The sequence below is a fragment of the Furipterus horrens genome, unplaced genomic scaffold (genome assembly GCF_987537825.1).
Source record: "Furipterus horrens unplaced genomic scaffold, mFurHor1.1.pri manual_scaffold_10, whole genome shotgun sequence".
Lineage (NCBI taxonomy): Eukaryota > Metazoa > Chordata > Mammalia > Chiroptera > Furipteridae > Furipterus > Furipterus horrens.
Genome location: NW_028327180.1, coordinates 60,977,861 through 60,997,679, shown reverse-complemented (window position 1 = coordinate 60,997,679; position 19,819 = coordinate 60,977,861). Strand labels below are relative to the sequence as shown.

At 52.0% G+C, this 19,819-nt stretch overlaps 1 protein-coding gene across 1 annotated transcript; it reads right to left on the bottom strand.

Annotated features, from left to right (window-relative positions):
* Nucleotides 1-6,343: 6,343 nt before the first annotated feature.
* Nucleotides 6,344-18,947, bottom strand: LOC150000420 (H-2 class I histocompatibility antigen, Q10 alpha chain-like). Its single transcript, XM_090287889.1, has 8 exons — nt 18,763-18,947; nt 15,215-15,322; nt 11,043-11,303; nt 9,783-10,055; nt 7,274-7,549; nt 7,066-7,164; nt 6,727-6,759; nt 6,344-6,431 (listed from the first exon to the last, which is right to left on the bottom strand). Exons 1-8 carry the CDS (start codon nt 18,896-18,898, stop codon nt 6,412-6,414), a joined length of 1,206 nt encoding a protein of 401 aa, XP_090144015.1. The 5' UTR covers nt 18,899-18,947; the 3' UTR covers nt 6,344-6,411.
* Nucleotides 18,948-19,819: the final 872 nt, after the last annotated feature.

The following is a 19,819-nucleotide window of genomic DNA, read 5'->3' as shown; positions in this document are numbered from 1 at the left end:
ACCTTGGAATAATAATTTAAAAAATTGTTATTATAGTTGATATTCAGTATTATTTTATGTTAGTTTCAGGTGTACAGCATAATGGTTAGGCAATTATATAATTTACAAAGTGATCCCTCCGATAATTCAAGCCACATGGATTAGTTTCTCAACATCTTTGTGAGGCAGTTCCCTATCTGCAAAATAAAGATGATATTAGCACACACGTCACGGGCTGTTGTGAATTTGAATTAATTGTCATCTGTAAAGTGTTTGGAACAGTGCCCACTGGGGTTACTTTTGTATCCTCATCACCTGCCAGGGCCAGAGGCGGATTTAACGGTGGGCGCCCTGGGCCCCGACTTCTGAAGGGCCCCGCAAGTTTACAACTTGTACGTAATTAAAATTGTACATATGAAACCAAACTTGGTGTCATTAGAAAAAAGTGTAAAGTTGGGGTTTTGTGGGGCCCTTCAGAAGTCGGGGCCCAGGGCGCGTGCCCGGTGCGCCCGCCGTTAAATCGGCCTCTGCAGTAACCTGTAGTCGATGTGCCTTGGAAGAAACTCCCCCATCTTCTATATTCTCCCGTTTTGAATTGGGTCAAAATGATTGGGACCCTGTGGTGAAAAATAGCCCAGCCGGTGTTCTAATGGTTCTGAGAGCCTTCTGTTTGGAGAGAGTGAAACCCAGGCCTGGCTTCTCTAAGGCACAACACCTATGTGTGGTGTTCTTTGTTAGGGAACTAAAAATAAGCTTCTAGTTTGCAGTCTTCGAGTCTTCTTGGAGCTCATGGTGGAACCCAAGGAGCCACTGGGGTGGGGGACTTGTGTGGGGTGAGTGTAGAAATCTGAGCAACAAGAACTGGGACTGAGCTTCAAGGCTGGAAGACTTCCCCATCTCTGAATGCAATGTCTGCCCTGCACACAGAAGTGGGTGAGGGAACAAGCTGGCGAGCAGATGGAGGGAAGAAGGGGCTGTTCAAAAGCAAGGTCTGCCTGCCCCAGGGGAGTTGACCCCAGGTGGGGAATAGGACAGCTAACGGAAAGAACAAAGGGGAGCAGTGAGACTTGGTGAGAAGGCCGGAGGGGGCATCTCAAAGGAACTGGTAATACCTAAAGAAACAAAGTGGGGACACCTGTTCTCAAGAATACCTAAATGAATGAGGATCTTGAAAGTTTGACACCTATTTTCTTTTATTTTCCTTTCTCCTCTAAATTACCTCTCCTCAATCCAGCTAGGAGAGGGACCTTTTTCAGATTCCATTATGTTGTGATGCTCAGCTGGTTTTCTCCAGGGTATATGGGAGACTTAGTTTTAAGCACTCCAAACCTCACAGCCCCCAGCAACTAGGCACGCTCTTCTGTTCACAGGAGTTCTGCTAGCTTTCTCCTGAACTCAGCTGGGAGCTGAGGGTTGTCAGGGCAGGTCAACTGGCACACACAGGGCTCCAGCTGCCACTGTCCCAGGACACTGGGAAACTGCCAGCAGTGGAGGGCAGCTGGGCTGGCTGAGCAATGATGGTGGCTGCCAGGGCATTTTTCTCAGGACTCTGATTTCAGAACATTTATCCCTGGGAACTCACAGCAGCCTTTTTAGGCTGGAAAACCCATAAAGAGTGCAACAGCAGCCCTGACTAGTGTGGCTCAGTTGGTTAGGTGTCCTACCGTAAACCAAAAAGATCATGGCTTCAATTCCTGGTTGGGGCATGTGTGAGAGGCAGATCACATCAATGTTTCTTTCCCTCTCTGTCTTCCTCCCTCCCCCTTTCTCTAAAATCAGTAAGCATGTCCCTGTCTTCCAGTAAGGATAACATACATTAAAAATAAAAAGATTTAGGAGGGGAGTTGCTGCTTCAGAGGGATACATATGTTTAGTTTTTGAATTTAAAGTCCCTGCATGCCCTGACTTGTGTGGCTCAGCGTTTGGGCGTCATCCCGCAAACCAGGAGCACTGGTTTGATTCCAGGTCTGGGCACAAGCCAGGGTTGCAGGGCAGGTTCTCAGTTGGGGGTGTGCAAGAGGAAACTGGTTGATGTTTCTCTCGCACATGGATGTTTCTCTCTCTCTCTCCCTTCCCCTTTCTCTAAAAGTAAGTAAAATATATTTTTTAAAAAGTCCCCTGCACTTTGGCCATTTCACTGGCCAGGTTGGGCTGGACCAGGCTGGGACGCTGAAGCTGGGGGTGGGAGACTGTAACCAGAAACGCTGGCGTGCACCTCTAGGTCTCCTTGCCAGGCACCTCCCCAGGGCAGGCCAGGCCAGCCTGGCACATAATACCAGCTCTCAGGGAGCTGTCAGACTTAGGGAACTCAGAAGCAGGGTTCTATGACCACAGTGGTTTTAGGGGAGACCTTAGCCTAGCCTGTTTCTTGACTCTGATCTCATGGGCTTTCTCTTCAGTCCCTGCCTAGCTGCCCTGTGGAGTTAAGATGATGAGTGCCAGCTACTTCATCTCCTGATCAGAATGGGGGCTTGATGGAAGACAGGGGAGCAGGGACAGGTCCCCTGCATCCTCTCCCTGGTGTGTGGGCAGGAAAGAGCAGGGAGGCCATGTGCTCAAGAGCTCACTGGAGAGTGCCTGAGAAGACCAGCTCTGGGCCCCTCCTCCTCTCAGCTCCATCTGATTTGGGCTCAGGCAGGGGCCCAAGCTGTAGTGCCTGGATGGGAGACCAAACTTGAGGCCTGTGGGGTCACTCCTCCATCCCCTACTGCTAGGGGTAGAGGGATTTCAGAACAGCCTCACGCTTCCTTAACTCAGCCCAGCTATGACTCGATGGCTCTAGTTGCCTGGGTCACAGTGCAGCCAGGAAAGCCTGGAGGGGCCTGACTGAGTGACTCCAGCAGCTGGCAGGCCGACTCCCTCCTCCTGGCTCTTTGCCTTGATGTGAGGTTCTGTCTTCATTCTGGAGCTTACTATTCAGTTATGTCGAAGTTCAGGAGCAAGGAGAGGCTAAAAATTTATAGGGGGACGACAGCCTGTGCCCTCAGCTCCTCTTCTGCTTCCACCCTGTAGGCTTCTCTTATAACAGAGCAGGGAAAGGGTCCCTAAAGGCCCCACAGCTCTTGGTTTTGGGGCTGGGGAAAGGAGATAATACAGTATTCCCTCACTTATCGCAGGTCTTACACTCTGTACCCCTCCCCCCCGCAATAGGTGAAAATCCGCAAAATAGGAACCTTACCATTCTCAGTCTCTTATTAACCTTTTCCATACTTTATTTATAAACACTACTTATGTTCTTAAACATATTATACACTCTTAAACCTACGTAACTTTTAACAACATATGTATACAGTACCGCAAAATCCCACAATATAGCAAAAAATCTGCGATAAATAGTTAAATATAATATTTTTAAAAATCCCGCGATACAGTGAGGCCGTGATAAGTGAACCGTGATACAGAGAGGGACTACTGTACTTTGCATATATCTATGGTAAGTTAGTAACTAGATAATAGTTGTGCCCAGGGCAAGAGGGCAGATGATAGGCTTAAAATACTTTTCATAATAATGATGTATGGTGCTTGGAGTCAACATTTAAAATTAGGGAGAGCCTTGAGGATGTGGAGAGAAGCCACGCAGTCTGAAAGGGGGTAGACGGAAGTCGGCTAGGTCTGATGTGTAAGAGGGGAGTTTGCTAGGAGGGCTGGGGTGTAAGGGGGAAGCCACGGGGTTTGGAGAGAATCTGCCATGAGGTCTGGAGTAAAAAAGAGGAGACTCACTGGGAAACCTGCCTGGAGAACACGGTGGCATGGCTAATAAGGCTGGAATAGTGGGAACCTGCCTAGCCAAGCATGGATTAGACAGAGATGCCTAAAATGCTGAACTGTGACCACGAATGCTGAGCCTTGGACTTCTGCTTTTCTGAAAGACTTTACCTCCGACTGGCATATTCTGAAACTGGCCTGGTTTGGCAGGGGGAGGCAGTACTGTTTGGGGTGTTTTAAAGGGAGTGGGACATAATGGTAGAAACCCACTGTTAGTCTGAATCTGTAAAACTCTTAAATAAACCCACTTTCCTTTTCCACCAAACTTTTGTATTGGGAGTCATGCTTCTTGGCAGCAGGCAATTGGAACCCACAGCTGTTCCAGAATAGCATAGCCTGGGGTTCTGGAACACTCTGGGAAGTTTGAAGTGAAAAAAAAAGATGAGTCCAGGGCTGAGCCTTCCTGCTGGCCTTGTCGCTGTCCCCAAGGCCAGCCCCTAGCTGCCTGGGCAGCCCTGTGTGACTCATGATGGCACCCTGCAGACCCGGGATGGGCTCTGTGGGAGCTCAGTAGAGATGTCCGGAAGGGTGACTAAGGAAGCAATGAGGAGAGAGGCAGGCGTCCAGGCCGGTCCAGCTGGGCCCAGAGCTCCCATCTCTGGTAGAGACCGCCGACTAGCTATTGCTTATCAGGGAAACAAAAATGGGGGTGATCAAATGGGTCAGGGGGACCACTGTGTGTTCTGGGCCTGTTCATCCCTCTATGGAGTTAAGACTCAGGGCCCTGGGCTCACCAAATATGTGGCTGTGGGGTGCTGCTGGGATCATGTCCCATGGCCTCAGTTTTTTCAGGTGACCATTCTTAGGTCACAGTGTAGGTGGGAGGTGAGAGGTGAGTCCTAGAGGGAACCCGGGTAGGAGGAACTTCACAGGCCCCCAGTGCTGGGAGGCAGCATGATACGGGGCGCAGAGTGAGCGTCTCCAACAATCAGGGGCTGATGCAGGATCCCTTTAATTCCGTTTTATGGTTCTGTGGGCAAGACACTGAACTAACCTCTTTAAGAGAAATATGATTTTAAAAAGCTGGAGTGGTACATGGTTGCCAAGGATCCCATAATCGAGTTACAGGGTAGACACTTCCGGAAGGTCAGGAAGGCTGAGTCCGTCTAGTGTGTGAAGTCAGGAGTGGGGGCTGCTCCAGCAAGGGGAAGGTTAGTAGGAAAGGGGAGGAAGACCCCCAAGCCAGGGGAAGTGTTTCAGTGTCCCCAGGAGACGGAAAAGGGCTTCTATGGAAAGCAACCTCACAGGTGATCTGATCATAAATTCCTAACTGGTCAGGTCATGGTGGGTAGTCACGCCCCAGGCCTATAACGTCTTCAGTAAACCGTTTTTCTTTGCTTTAAGCCAGCCCTGCCCATTGTTCTTTTGCATCTAGGTTAGCACACATTTGAGATGCCAGAAGTAACAAGATGATGTGCTTTCCTGAGGGTGCAGGAAACCACATCATCTTGTCTACCTGTCATCCAATTCCCCTGCTGCCTCCCACCTTCCTTAGTGCCCTCCTTATGCCAAAGTGCATAAAAGAAGCCAAGAAACTGTCTTTCTCCAGAGGAGAAAGGAAGGGGAGAGGGAAACACTGATCAGTTGCCTCTTGCCCACCCCCAACTGGGGACCTGATATGCAACCCAGGCCTGTGCATTGACCAGTAATTGAACCGGTGACCTCCTGGTTCTCAGGCCGGTGCTCTATCCACTGAGCCACACCAGTCAGGGTGTGTATCACATCTTTCACACTCTGGGCTCTTGGCCTCCCAGGGCTGCAGACCAGTTTCTCACATCCCCATAGGAGGCTCTGTCAGGCCCTAAGGTGTGCTGGAGATGCACAGGGTGCCTGGCCTGTGTCCTCGTGACTGGGAGCTCCCTCTCCAACTCAGCCCCTGCTCACCCAGTGGCCAAGAGAGTGGGACTGTTTGCTGAATAAACAAAAGACACGTGGTCCCAGGAAGATTCTTTTTTTTTCTCTCTCTCTTTTCTTTATTTTTTCCCAGGGATGTTGTTTACAAAGGAGACATGGGGTTTCTGCTCTGTTGAAATTCAGAAACGTGAGGCTGGGCCTTCACATAACATCTTTAACAAGCATTACCACAGGAATGTTATGTGCTTATTGTAAAGATTTAAACCATTGAAAAGACAGGAAGGAAAATCTGGAGGGGTTATTTCCCCTCCCACAGCTTGCCCTTGAGCACCTGTCCCTCCAGGCTCCTCAGGTGCTTAAGGACACCCTCACACCACACTCACCCACAGTGTTGGGAAAGTTGTGGTGAGACAACATTGTCACGCTCTCAGGGTGCCAGAGATGCTCAAGTGAGAGTTGCCCTGCATGTGAAGTCAAAGTTATTCTGCAAACTGTTGAGGGTGAAAGATATGAGGAATTGTGGCTGCCCTCCTTCCTGCTCCCCAAACAGGAACAGCCACATTTTTTAAAGGACTTCGGGAAGATGACAAAGCCATTTTAGTGGCACAGACTGCTTGTAAGGAGGGTGGTGAGGGTGAGGAGGGCTCAGTTTTGAGGGCAGGATTGGCCCCACAGTCAGGTCACGTCTGCCAGCCAGCCAGCCAGTGCAGGGGGCTCCCAGGCCCCCACATACCCCACAGCACTCCTCGGTCTCTGATGGTGAAATGTCAGCAGAGCAGCTGAGAAGCCCCTGTTCTCTCTGGGCTTTGGGAATTATGGGGGTTCCTCTCCACCTGCAGGGAAGGAGGAAGGTGACCCCAACTCACTCCTGGTCCCCCCCAAACCCAGGTGGTGGCTCCCAGGAGTGCCTGGTTCCAGGCCTGTGGGTGAGCAGGGACTGAAGCCAGGGAAATCACCTGCCCCAGTACCCTGCCTCCTTCTTGGGTTCTAAGGCACCTTGGCCACACGGGAGCACATGGGGTCTCCTGTCCCCAACCCGCCATCCCAGTCACCTGGGGCCTCCTGTTCCCAACCTGCCATCCCACCATCACCTGGGGCCTCCTGTCCCCAACCCACCACCCTAGTCACCTGGTGCTTGCTCATAAGGTTCCTTATTCTTGCCTGGGGAAAGAGAATGCAAAATAGGAGGTGAGGGGAGTGGTAGGTAGAGGGGTTGGGGGCCCAGGTCTCCACCTCCCCTCTGCCTCTCCTACTCTGGGCCCTTTGCAAGATCAGGCCCAGCAATCTCCCCTGGCAGTGGGGTCCTCAGGGCCCCAGGGTGGGGTGCAGCTGTAGAGCAGGCAGCAGGGCCTCAGAAGTAGCTACTGCTCGGGGAACGGAACAGATGTAGCTGAAAGGATAGGAGAAGAGCTTTCATCCCTGTGGGGATGGACCAGTGGAGGGCCTCCCACTTTCTCTCCCACCTACCTCGAAGGCATCTCCTGGTGAAGATCACAACTCCCAGCGCCAGCAAGAAGAGGAGGGGGCAGGTAACCATGGCAATGAGTCCTTGACTAGAGGGCGGTTCTAGGGAAGGCAGAGAAAAGGGGGCACCCCCCAGACCAGTGGACTATCTCTGGGGGCCCTGGACTCTTCCTGCCTTGTGACCCCCTCCCAGCCAATCCCAGCTCCTCACCCCAAGCCACAGTGAGCACACGGTCCAGGCTGGAGTGCTGCACGTGGCAGGTGTACGCAGCCTCCTCCCCGACTGGCACCTGCACGGCGGCCCACGTCTGGTAGGTGCCATCCCCACTGGGGCGTGTCTCCACATACTCAGTGTCCAGGGCCAGCTCCTGCTCACCCAGCCACCAGCTCAGTGAGATATCCTGTGGGTAGAAGCCCAGGGCCCAGCACCGCAGTGTGGCACTCCTGTCCAGAGTTGTGTGCTTTGTCACCCGCACCATGGGTGGCTCTGCAGAGAGAGGTGGAGGGAGGGAGGCTGGTGAGCAGGCACTCTGCCTGTCCCTCCTGCTTGATCCGGACCCCTCCAGCATCTTCCCTGGTGGAGGACAGGGAACAGGTGGGGACAGGTCTCTCTCTGGGACAGGCACTCAACCAATATTGGAGGCAGGGATGACCATTGCCAACCATTCCCAAGGGGCACTGTCCTGGGAATTCCCATGGTGGTGCTGTGACTTCCTGCTCCCTGCCTCGAAGAGAGTCAGTCCTATGTGGTGCTGTTGGGTTCTATATTGACATCCTCCCTTTTTTCCCTAGGGTTCTCTTAGACTTCACGAACTTCCCCATGACCTCCTGCACACAGCAGGGGCCGGGTAAGTGAAGTCAAGAATGACGCCCCTTGTCCCTTCCTTCGCCTTGGAACAAGCCTTGCTATGAGAATGGGCTTAGAGCCTAGCCTGACCTCTGTCTGCAAGCCTCTGTCTCTCAGGGTCAACTGGGGACACACTGCCCCTTCCTCAGGGTTGTTCTGCAGGGTATAATCTAAAGTGTGACAGCTCATTTTATGTGTCCACTTGACTGGGCTGTGGGGGTGCCCAAGCATTTGGTTAGTTTTCTGGGGAGCTGAGGGTGCTTCTGGGTGGGATGCACACTTGACTCTGTGGACTCAGTAAAGCAGCTGGAGAGTTGAAGAGAACAGAAAGGCTGATGGGAGGGACACCTCCTGCCCGATTGCTTGAGCTGGGTTGCGGGCCTCTTCCTGCCTTCAGACCGTTCATGGGTTGTGAGCCTGCCAACATCTGCACAGAACTGCGCCATCGACTCCCCCAGGTCTCCAGCTCATTGACTGCAGACTGGGAACTCCCGAGCCTCCACAGTCACGTGAGCCAATTCCTTACATTCCACCTTTCTCTCTTTATATAGACAATACAAATCCTGTTGGTTCTGTTTCTGTGGATAACCCGACTAATGGACCAGGTGAAGGAGGGAGGATCCCTGGTACTGAATGAAAGTTTTAACACGACTTATTCAACACATACCAAAATGATGCCTTAAAGAAGCATGGGCCATTATTACCTTCCTCATTATATTAGTGAGGAAACTGAGGCACAGAGAGGACAAGTAAGCTGCCTAAGGTCACAAAGTCAGCAAGTCCTGGAGCCAGGATGTGGATCTGGAGGATGGGCTCAAGGATTGAGCTCTGAACCACCACACTCTGCTCTCGTACTCACATCTTCCCTTCCTGACACTGTTCTGACCTCCTCTGAGGAGAGTCTTCCACATTAGCTCGGCTGATGCACACCTGCTGCTCAATCAGATGTCCCTGGTGTGCTGCATGCTCCGACCAATCCCATCCAGGGCCGCCTGTGGCCTCTACGCTCACACTGCAAGCACCCACCTTCCTTAGTGTCCATTGCAGCCTATATATCTCCAGCCCTGCAGTCCAGGGTCAGGAAAAGCTTAGGATGCACCCAGGCCTGGGGAGCATGTTCAGCATGAGGCTTGTGTGGAAGGAGGAGGGTGAAGGGCCTCAGCTTCCCCAGAAGTCCCCAGTGGTCTGGGAGTGGTGAAGGATGCTCTCCCTTGGGGCCTGGAGTCATTCCTCAAGGAGCAGAACCATGGGATGTTAAATGCCAAAAGGAGTTTATGAGCCACCAAGTTTAACTCACTAGCTCTACAGATAAAGGAAATGAGGCTGAGCCCTGGCTGGTGTGGCTCAGTTGTTCGGCACGTGGGGTTCAGTCCCTGGTTGTTGGGGTATGTACAAGAGACAACAGATTGGTGTCTCTCTCCCTCTCTCTCCCTCCTTCCCTTATTTTCTCTCTAAAATCAATAAGCATGTCCTTGGGTGAGGATTTAAAAAAAAAAAAAAGATCCTTTTTCCTTAACACGTTGCGTACCAGGGAATTTAAATGCCTTTTAGAAATGACAAGAATTCTCGCCACCCGTACGCAATGTGTTAAAAAAAAAAAAATGAAGCTGAGTAGGGGTGTTATTCCCAAGACCACACTTGGACAGGAGATTCCAGAACTCCTCACTTACCTCACCTGGACTGAGGGCCTGAGGTCTGGGCTCTCTTCCTGCCCTGGTGATTGTCCATCTTTCTGGGCTACAGCTGGCTTATCTGAGCCAGGGTGATACAGCCTACCCCACCCCCCAAGCTTCTCTGTCAAATGGGACAGCTGTGGAGAATGGGAGCGTGGGAGTGTGGGGCCCCTTATGCATTGCCACAGGCTGGGCCTTACCTCTCCGGGTGAGGATCTGGCTTCCCAGCTCCAGATACCTGCGCAGAGAGGTGAGGCAGAGGCCTTCCAGGTAGGCCTTGTCATACTCGGCATAGCAGCGCTCTGACTCCCACCAGCGCTTGGTCCGCACGGCCACTGGCTCAGCTGACACCCAGCTCAGGGTCTCCATGTCCAGTGACAGGTGGTCCTGCCCATCGAAGCCAAACTGCCAGAAACTGCTAGAGTGGCTGTCCTGGATGTCACAGCCAAACATGCGCTGAGCACTATGCATTCCTGTGCACGGGGCAAGCAGGCTGCGGTGAGGGGGGCTGCAGGGCCAGGAGCCTACCACCCACAGGGCCTCCACAGTGTGGGTGGCAGGGCATCAGCATTTTAAACAATGCTCCCCAGGTAATTTTTATGAGCAGCCAGGGCTGAGAAGCCACTGGGCCTCTCCTGTGGGAAGAACACTTGAGTTCACAATTAGACACATCAGTACATTCTACACTAGTGAGGAGAAATTTGGTTACTGATGGGTGTGAGATGCCCTCAATGGCAACACCAGTTTAGAAGGGTGCACCTGGCTGTTAACACTGCTACTGAGGGTGGTCACGCTCACCCCAGGGGCCCTGGGCTGAGACCCCGCCCTTCCCAGTCCTGGTCCTTTGTATCTAGCTGTGATGGAGCCTGTGGGCCCAAGGCTTTAGTCACTCCGGAGTCTGGGCACCAAGCAGAGAGTGCAGCATGAAGGAACTGCCTCCGCAGGGCATACCCACAGCCCCGTGTAGGTGTGTGCTCCCTTTGCTGAGGCAAGGCTGATGCTGAGAAGCACGCCTGTCCCTTGCTGACACTGGGCAGAACAGGGGTCTTCATCTGGGTTCCGTCTCCTACCCTGTGTTGTCTGCCTAGTTCAAGTTCATCCAACCTCCCTCCATTACCTAGCACAGAATGTGCCTGGGGGTAGGTATGATTCGAGGCATGTGGGAAGGGTGAGGAGGCTGGGAAAGGTCTGGAGTCCTGGTTAGTCAATGGGGGAGACATTGAGGGCCCCCAGTTTCTGTGAATGCTTCCTGCACTGGCTTGTGGGCCAGCTGCTAAAGTCATAGCTGATTCTAAAGGCCCTTGTGGCCCCTGCCTGGCTTTGGGGTGGATACTGGGAAGAGCCATGCCTCAGGAGTATGCCTGCATCCTCGGACAGGCTGGATTCGGTGACTGCTGTCCCCTAATGGAAGAAAGGAGGGTGGGGTTGGGGAGACTGGGTAGGGGGCCCACCCAACGCACCACCACTCTGGTTGTGGTAGCCCATCACCGTCCACAGCTCCACCTGCTGCACATCCGCCCAGGTCCTCTGCTTCTGGGTCTCCGTCTCCCAGTACTGGGTGTCCACAGACGCCATCCACGGGGCCTGAGGCTCGGCCTTGGCCACACGACTGTCATAACGTAGGAAGGGCTGGTCGTCCACGTAGCCTACAGCCAGAAACTGGGGGAGGCTGGGGCCTGGCTCAGACAGGGTGAGGTAGTGGTAGCGGAGGGAGTGCGTCCCTGTGGAAACACGGATCGCTGAGGCTCAGCGCCGCGGGTCGTGGTGAAACCTGCCCAGAGTATTCGCTATCTTGAGCCAGAGCAAGAACTGGCAATTTCAGTTACCAAAACAAGGTATCTGAACAGTTTAAATAATCAACCACTCAAACATTGAGGCCAAAATTTGTGCGCTCAGGCTTGTGACTTTACTCCCAATTTCTCGGCTCCTCACTCAGGGCCTACTTACTCATACTTGACACTCTCACTAGTAAATGTGATCATCTGGTTTCCTACCTCACAACTTAAAAGGGTGTGAGTCTTAAAAAGTTGTTTGGAAGCTTAATTTATGTGGATTGCTCATCCTCCAGAGAAACCTATAAAGTCTGGCCATCATTCTTGGTTTGACCAAGGGATACTGAGCTGGTGGCACCTGGACTTGCTCCCCATCCCTCTCACTCCCACAGCCGACATTGGGGGTTGATCTCTTTAAGTCCAAACACTGCCCCAGGCTGTTCTCTACCTTGTCTCCAAAGCACCAACTCATCCATTCAACTTGGTGCTGGAGATGAAATCAACTCAGCAGCCAGTCCCAACTCAAGCTATTAAAACAAATGCTATATGTTTAAAAACTCAGCCCACCTTTCTCAGAGATAGCCACAGCTCACTCCCTTAACGAATTTTTAAAGAAGTTTTCACTCAAATGCCACCTGATTCTTAGCCAGGGCTTCCTAGCCCACCCATGGAAATATTTATACTCCCCAAGCCCCCTGCTCGCATCTCTTGAGTTATTCTCCAGAGCATTACCCCCTCCTGGAGAATCTTTGCCCTTTACTTGTTTATCTTACTGATAGCCTCTCTGCCAGGAGCAGGGATTCCTGTAAGGATTATTCTCTTGTTTTCCCTCCGCCTAAAACAGCTTTCTGCACATAGTAGGTGCTGGATGTTTGAATACTCAGTGGGCAAGCTGGAGTCAAACCCCGTCACAGAGCTCCCAGCTCCCAGTTCCCTTGGTCTCTGCCCAGCATCCCCACTGGAGGTTCCCTCTGTCCTTGGCCCTCCCCCTGCCTCTTCTCCTCTTCCCTCCAGGAAGTCCTCCTGATCCTGCTCCAACATCTCTCAGAGGGCTCTCTGCGTGCTCTGAGAATGACTGCGGGCTCCATGAGGGGGACACCACATCTGAGTGTCACCCCTGTGCCCTCAGGCCCTGAGGGGACATCGTGCTGGCACATAGAAGCACTTCCTGTGTTTGTTGAAATGCACAAAAAAGAACATGAGTACCAGTGAAAATAGTACCTCTGCCATTTGGAAGTTTTCGCTGTCTGCCTTGCACTGGTTGACAACTGTTCTAGTTACCTGCAGTTAACCACAGTCTGAAAGTATTGAATGGAAAATTCCAGAAATGAACAATCTAAGTTTTAAATTACACACCATCTGAGTAGTGTGATGAAATCTCAGGCCATCCCACCCATCCTGCCCAGGACATGAACCTCCCTTTGTCTAGCGGATCCACGTTGTATAAACACCCTGTCTGTCAGCTACTTGGTAGCCACCTCACTTATCAGATTGGCTGTCCGGGTATTGCAATGCATGTGTTCAAGTGACCCTATTTTACTGTGTAATGGCCCCAAAGCACAGGAGCAGCAATGCTAGCAACTTGGATGTGCCAGAGAGAAGCGATAATATGCTCCTTTAAGTGAAAAGGTGAAAGTTCTCAACTAAAGGAAACAAAAAATTGTGTGCTGAGGTTGCTAAGATCTATGGTAAGATCAAATCTTTGGTCCATGAGATTGCCTAATTTATAAATTCAACTTTACCATAGATGGCATATGTAGGAAAAACATAGTATACTATCATTGGTTTCAGACATCCATTGGGGATCTTGGAATGTGTCCCCAGTGGATGAGGGGGCACAGTATTTAATAATGCTAGCTGCATTAATAGCCAATTATTTTGGGTTAAAAATGAGGAAAAGTCTATCAATATACTATTTTTTAAATTTATAAAAACACCTAGGTACTTACTGAACTCTGTCCCAAGCACTTTATAAGATTTTGGTTCAGTTCAACCTTGTAACAACTATCAGGCAGGTACTATTGTACCTATCCATGACAGATGGGGAAACTGAGCCACAGAGAAGCAAAGTCACTTGCCAAGTTCACTGTAGCAAAAAGCAGGGCCGATGGCACACACCTGCCCTTCTGGCTGAACTCTGCCCACCCTGGCAGCCCAGTGGGGACTGCCCTCCTGTTCCTCTCGGTAAGGACTTTCTGATCAGCTTCTGTGTCTGGCCCTCTCCAAGGCTCTGGGGATGCCAGCAGAACAGAACAGCTCCAAACACCTGCTCTCAGCAAGTTTACATGAATGTAGGATTAGCAAGGTAAATGAATAACATGTATGGCAGTCTGGACAGAAGTTAAGTGCCAAAGGGAAAACTATAAAGCAGGATATATGAAATACTAGGGGAGGGGTTTACAATTTTAGATGGAATAGTCAGGAATAGCCTTCCCACACAGGAACCTTTTGAGTAAAGACCTGAAAGAACCAGCTAAGTAAAAGTCTGGGAGACAGCATTCCAGTAGAGAGAAAGCCCATGCAAAGGTCCTGAGGCAAGAGAGTGTTTGTGACCTGCTATGATAACAAAGGGAAACAAATGGTGCTGTGACTCAGCACAGTAGTGCTGACTTCTCAGGCTTGTGCAGATGGTGTCTGGAAGGGCCCCCTACCATGGAAGCTCTGGCTCCCGGCTGAGATTTCTGCCCTGCTCAGGATTGCTGTACCCATGGCCTGCTCCCCACACTGCACACCCATCCCAGCAATTGGGACAAGCTCATTATGGTGGCCCTTCACTCAGCCAACTTCCAGGTACTGTCTTGCATGTCCCCAGTGAGGCACCTGTCGCCCCTCCTGCCCTGAAAATCCCACCACTGTCTGCTCCACCTGCCGGATGGTCCTGGGGGCCCAGTCTTCTCTCTAGGGGCTTTACACACTGCCTACACCCCTCTTTTGCCTCAGGAAGATGGTTGGAGCTGTGACTAGACTCCCGCTTGTTCATTGGACCCAGGAGGGATCATCATGCAAAATAAGCTGATGGAGCCATCCTCAGGCCACCTCCCTGGCTCTGGAGGTCCCCAGGTGCCACCCCTGCCAAGCTGGGGTCAGGGCCGGGCACTGTGGGGCCACAGCAGAAGGAAGTGGGGGCCACAAGGCAGCTGTGCAGGGGAATTTGCTGCTGCTGGGACATGACCTAAGGAAGTAGCCATATGCCCATTGCTGCCTCAAGGCCTGCCTGTGCCATCAGCCCTCACTGTCCCTTCCTGGTCACTGGGCCATGTGGCCAGCCCCCCCCAATGGGCAGTCTTGCACTCCTAAAGCAGTCTCCATCTTTCTCTGACTGTAGGGGGGAGGGAGGTGCCTGGTCCCTTCCCTGCCCACCCAGGAGACTTTTTTTTGCCTCTGTCTTACCCTGCCACAATCTACGTGGCACTGCCACCCTCCAGATGTGTGGCCTTGCGGGAGGTGAGCGTTCCTCCACTGTTGGTGGGAACCTCACACACTGGAATAGTCACAGTGATAATGAACATAAGGCACAAAGACAGTCTTGGAGGAAGGGACCCCAGACATCCTCTCCCCAGTCTCCTCATCCTGTTCGGAGGGGAGAGGTGAGCATGGGAAGGAAGGAGGTAGGTGGGGAAAGATGCCTAAGTGAGGAGCCAGCCCTCTGGAGACCAGATCCCAGCCCCCCAGGTACTCTTGGGAGGCTCTGGCCTCTAGTCCCCCACCCTGGCAGAGTCCTCTTCCCTGAGACAATCCACCAGACTCCAGACTGTGGACATGCCCTCCTGCAAGCAGGTTGGGGGGTAGGGTGGCAGGTGGGTACGGTTCTTGACCTCTGCCATCCTGTCCGTCCCTTCAGCAGGTGGGTAGGACCTTACCTCCAGGCCAGGGCTGGTTTTCTAACTTCCGGTTGGCCAATTCTGCCATCACAACCTTTGCTAAGGAAGCCGGGCCATCAGCCACCACAGGCAGCCCCCAGGGACTCTCTGCAAGAGAGAAACGGGAAAGGGAAGTATAAATCTCCAGGTACAAATATCCTACACACCCTCATGTCTGCTGGGAGAGAGGGTTTGGAATGGGAATTTAGAGGCATGCTGAAAGGTAAGAGGAACATGGCGGCCTGGCCTCAGGAGTCAGCGGAAAATTCCCCAGCGCTCAGGCACAAAGTCAATGAGGAGCATGCAGGGCCTCAGTGCCAGATGTGCCTCCTAACCTTTGTAAGTACTGGTTCATAGTGTTTTTACTGGCATTTCCTGTAAGGTGGGCCCTGACTGTTACCACTTAGAGAGGAGGGAAGCAGGGCTGGGCTGCCCCCACTTCCACCCTAGCACCACCCAGCAGCTCTGATAATCTTGCCATGGACCTGGACTTAGCTGTTCTGGGGGGAGGCGGAATGGACACTGGCAGGTGCAGAAAGCTCCCAGGCAACGCTCACATGCTGCCTTGTGGAGAGCAGTACCTCCTAGCCATCTTGCTCACCAGTCAGCTCTGCCACCCTGACCTCTCACTCTCCCCTCACAGTATCACTCATCTTGTTACAGAACCCCTGGGCTGCTCCAGTTGAAACCTAGCACCCACGGGCTGTTTAGTTAGGGGCCCGATTGCCCGCCGCCAGAATTATAACTCTCAATACCAGAGTTTGGTGAAAAGAAAAAGAATCGTTTATTTAACAATTATATAGATTTAGATTATTTGTGGATTTCTGCTGTTAGGTCTTATGTTCCTTAAAACACCCATAAACACATATTTCTGCCTCCCCCTACCAAACCAGACTAGTTTTAGAAAAGTTAGAGATACCGTTTCCCTACTTCCTAGACACAGTTCAGCTTTACCAGTAGCAGCCAATCATTCAATTCTGATTGGGAAGGTCTTTCTGTGTTGTGGTGCCCACCAGCTTCTAATCCAGAACCACGTAAGCTGCATGGAGTTTTCCCTTCTTAAAGCAGCATGGTGTACCCTCTTTTGTAATCCACATGGAGAACTTCTCAAAACCGCATGGTCAGTGTGCTCCCCTCCTGAAAACTGCATGGTCAGTCTCGTTAAAATGTCTGCCACTTATTTTTAAATCCCTGACTGTGTCCTGTGATGCAGTAGGCATGGTTCCCAGTTCTGACCATTCACAGAACCTCAGGCAGGCTCTGTGTGCTTTTTCCATACCATCCCCCAGTCCAAGACCCCTCCCATCTCCTTGAGGCCTTGGAAGCATCCAAGCAATTTGTGTAACAAAGACACCATCCAGCAGCCACAGTCATGTTGAAGGCATCCTGAAAGCTGCTTCCTTCTCCCCATCCCCAAGCTGCAAGCTCTGGGGTTTTTTGGACACCCTCTTCTGTAACAATCTGACAAACATCTACTGAGCACATACCACATGCCTGGCACTGAGCTGGGGGTGGGGCAGGGACAGAGATGACCTGAGGCAGACATGGCCTCAGGGGAGGTCAGGTCTGGCAGGGAGGGGGACAATTAAACAAACAATCAGCTCCAGTGGGAGCTGATGAGTGTGGGGAGCAGGAGGTACCAGGTGCTGGGAATACCCTGGGGACAAGAGTGTGTTGGGTCAGGGGCCTTATAGGCTGAGACCCAGAGGAAACCTCACCAGCTGTGTTTCTGGGCAGTGGGGTAGGTGAGGAGGGAAGAACATTCTAGGCTAGGGAGTCTTCAGGAGTTACCCTCTGGATCAGCTACATCAGCATCACCTGTGAACCTGTTGAAAGTGCACATTCCTAGGTCCCAGCCCTAGTGAGTTAGAAACTCAGGTGGTGGGGCCAGTGTTGTGCAATTCACAAGCCTGGTTGGTGACTTAGATGATTAAAGTTTCAAAACCACTGCTCTTGGCAAAAATAAATAGCAAAGCAGGAATATCTGGAGAAAGACTGGTGTATCTAGGAAAGTCAAGGTCAAGGGCAGACTGCAAATTCAAGAAATAAGTCTGGGGAGGAAAGATAGGGCTAGATCACCTCTCCATGACTCAGTTTCTCCATCAGAAAGTGGGGGATAATAGGACTGTTGTGAGGGTTTACTAAATTAATACTGCAAAGTGCCTACAATTGTGTCTGATGGGAGGGGTGCTGTGTGAAGCATTTGTCAAATTAGTTCACAGGAAAGGCCATGCTGGTGCAGGTCCTAAGGACTGAAGTTCAGGGGCAAGGTCTGGGCCAGAGAAAGGACATAGCTGTGGTCACCCTGAATTCATGAGCCTGCCACAGAGGGAAGGGTGGGGGAAGTGCAATGAGAAGGGCCTGCAGAAGAACCTGAGGAGAGAGGAAAGGGTAGGGGGAGGAAGTGGCTTTCAGGGGACAGATTTGTGAGGGCTGCCGCAGGAAGCTGAGCCTCATAGTACACAACTGACATTTAGCCTTTCCTATCATGACAACTGAAGACAACAATGTGCAGCAGGGTTAGCAGAACCTGTGCTTTGGTCCCATACAAGTCACAGGTGTTTTTGAATCACATGACAGAAACACGCTTCCAAACAATGGGAGTTGTTAGTCCTGTTGCTATGCATTATTTAATGTAACTTAAAGCACATGTGTTACATTTATATTTCTAGTTTAAGAATTTTAATAGCTTTGTTGAAACATATTTTGGTTCCTTTGTAATCCTATGTATTTCATTTTATGTATTAAAAATATTCTGAGATGGTATCTAAGGCACAGGTTTAAACACCAGACTCCAGGTCCCAGTGCTGCCACCTAGTGTCCTCTCTGGGCCTTATTTCAAATGTATAGATTGTAAATTGAGGACATTTTGAGAAGCAGAAATGGCTTCCTGTAAGTGAAGCTCTTATAACAGGCTGGCAAAAAGGACCCCAGCTATTATTACTGCCACAATGGCGTACACCTCTCCACCTGTGCAAATAAGCATTGTGTGGCCTCGGTGGGCGGTGCCCTTCGGAACGGTGGGGAATTCAGGATGACATCAGGCCCGGCCAGCTCTGCAAGCAAAACTGAAAGTGGGAAAGAACGGAAATTCCGAGCCAGGCTGCTCTTCTTCAGCCTCCAACCGCACCACGGGATCTCCCGGAAACCCGAGAGAGTCTCGCCAAGGGGCCAGGAAGCTAGAGGAGGGGACGTGCCGGCCGCCCTCAGATCCCCGTCTCCAACGAGCTTGCCCAGGGCCTTCCTGAAGGACCCGGCCTCAGGAGCCGAGAGCGAGCGGCGTCCTCCTGTGCGCCGACCCTGCCAGCTGGCCTCTCATCCCGATCCGGGGGCGGCAGTGGGAGGCGGCAAACAGAAGCTCTGCCTGACCCAGGGCCCAGCGTCCCCCGCAGATTCAGCTCTCCAAATCACCATGCCCCCCACAAACCCGGAGGCGGCCTCCGCAGTCTTTGTCAATTTCTCCTTCGCCTTCCTCCACCCCAACCCGCACTCAGCTTGGGGGTGATTGGAACTGCACCCCACGACCCCACCCTTCCTCTACCAGTCACCTGCCACGCTCTCCCGCAATAGTTCCAACAGCAGCAGCAGGAGCAGCAGCAGCGGGCACACCGGGCTCCATGGGGCCCCGGCCCACAGCCTTGCGCGCTGTCCCCAGGAGCTGGTCCCCGGGGAGACCATGATCATCTGTGTTGCCAGAGGCCTGGAGTCCACGCTCCCAGCCCTGGACTCAGCCCCGCCCCGCCCCACGCCCTGGCCCCGGCCCCGCCCCCCGGCCCCCGCCTGGCTCTAACCACGCCCCCGCTCCTACCTGGCTCCAGCGGATACTCAATGAGCCCCGCCGCTGGTCCTTGGAAGGAAAAACCAAGAAAAATACGAAAGAAAACCAATCGTGTTGATAATTATGAAATATAGCTTATATGCTTCTTCACTACCCCACTACCAGGCGGTGGAGCCAAACAACTGTGCTGTCTTTTGGGAAGTAGGGCAGGTGTCTGGACCAAGGCACGAGTCCTGCTAATCCAACTGCGATCTGCTACCTCCCTTCATCACGGAACGAATGGCTACATTACGGCTAGAGCTTAGAGAAAATCAAGGTTATTTTTCACATCCAGGTTCACAGTCCCCCTGAGTTTTGACCAGGGAATCCCATGTTTGGGACAGCAATTTCTAGCTGGGCAGTTTCTCCTGTTTTGAAATTTTATGGGAGGTCCTGTCCCAAGTGCCTGACGGTGTTCCAGGGGCACTAGCCAAACTCTCCCCCATCCCTGGCTCCACTCTCCCTGATCTGCGCAGACTTCCACACTATTCTCCCACAGCATTTCCCATGGGGAGGTGAAGGCTAAGTCCTCCTGTAGGTGCATCTGAGACCCTCAAATCCCCAGGTCTTTCCAAATGGGACAGCTTACCTTTCAGGGCTAAGGGCCCAGGTGCTAAAGCAGAATACTAGGCCTGCTCCTAGCAGGGTGGGAAACTCACCATCAAAGTCAAGCTGTCAAAATGAATTATTTTATAGCTCTCAGATTTCTGCCCTCAAAGACTAAAGACAAGTAAACCAAAGACAAGTAAGGACTTCCACAGGCTTCTGCAACATTCATCAGACTCTCG

Coding starts and splice junctions, on each gene's coding strand:
- LOC150000420 (XM_090287889.1), bottom strand. CDS start 18,898: ATGATCATGGTCTCCCCGGGGACCAGCTCCTGGGGACAGCGCGCAAGG. Junction 11,304..15,214: donor AAACCAGCCCTGGCCTGGAG/GTAAGGTCCTAC, acceptor GTGTTTCCACAG/GGACGCACTCCCTCCGCTAC. Junction 6,432..6,726: donor ACCTTATGAGCAAGCACCAG/GTGACTAGGGTG, acceptor CCTTCCCTGCAG/GTGGAGAGGAACCCCCATAA.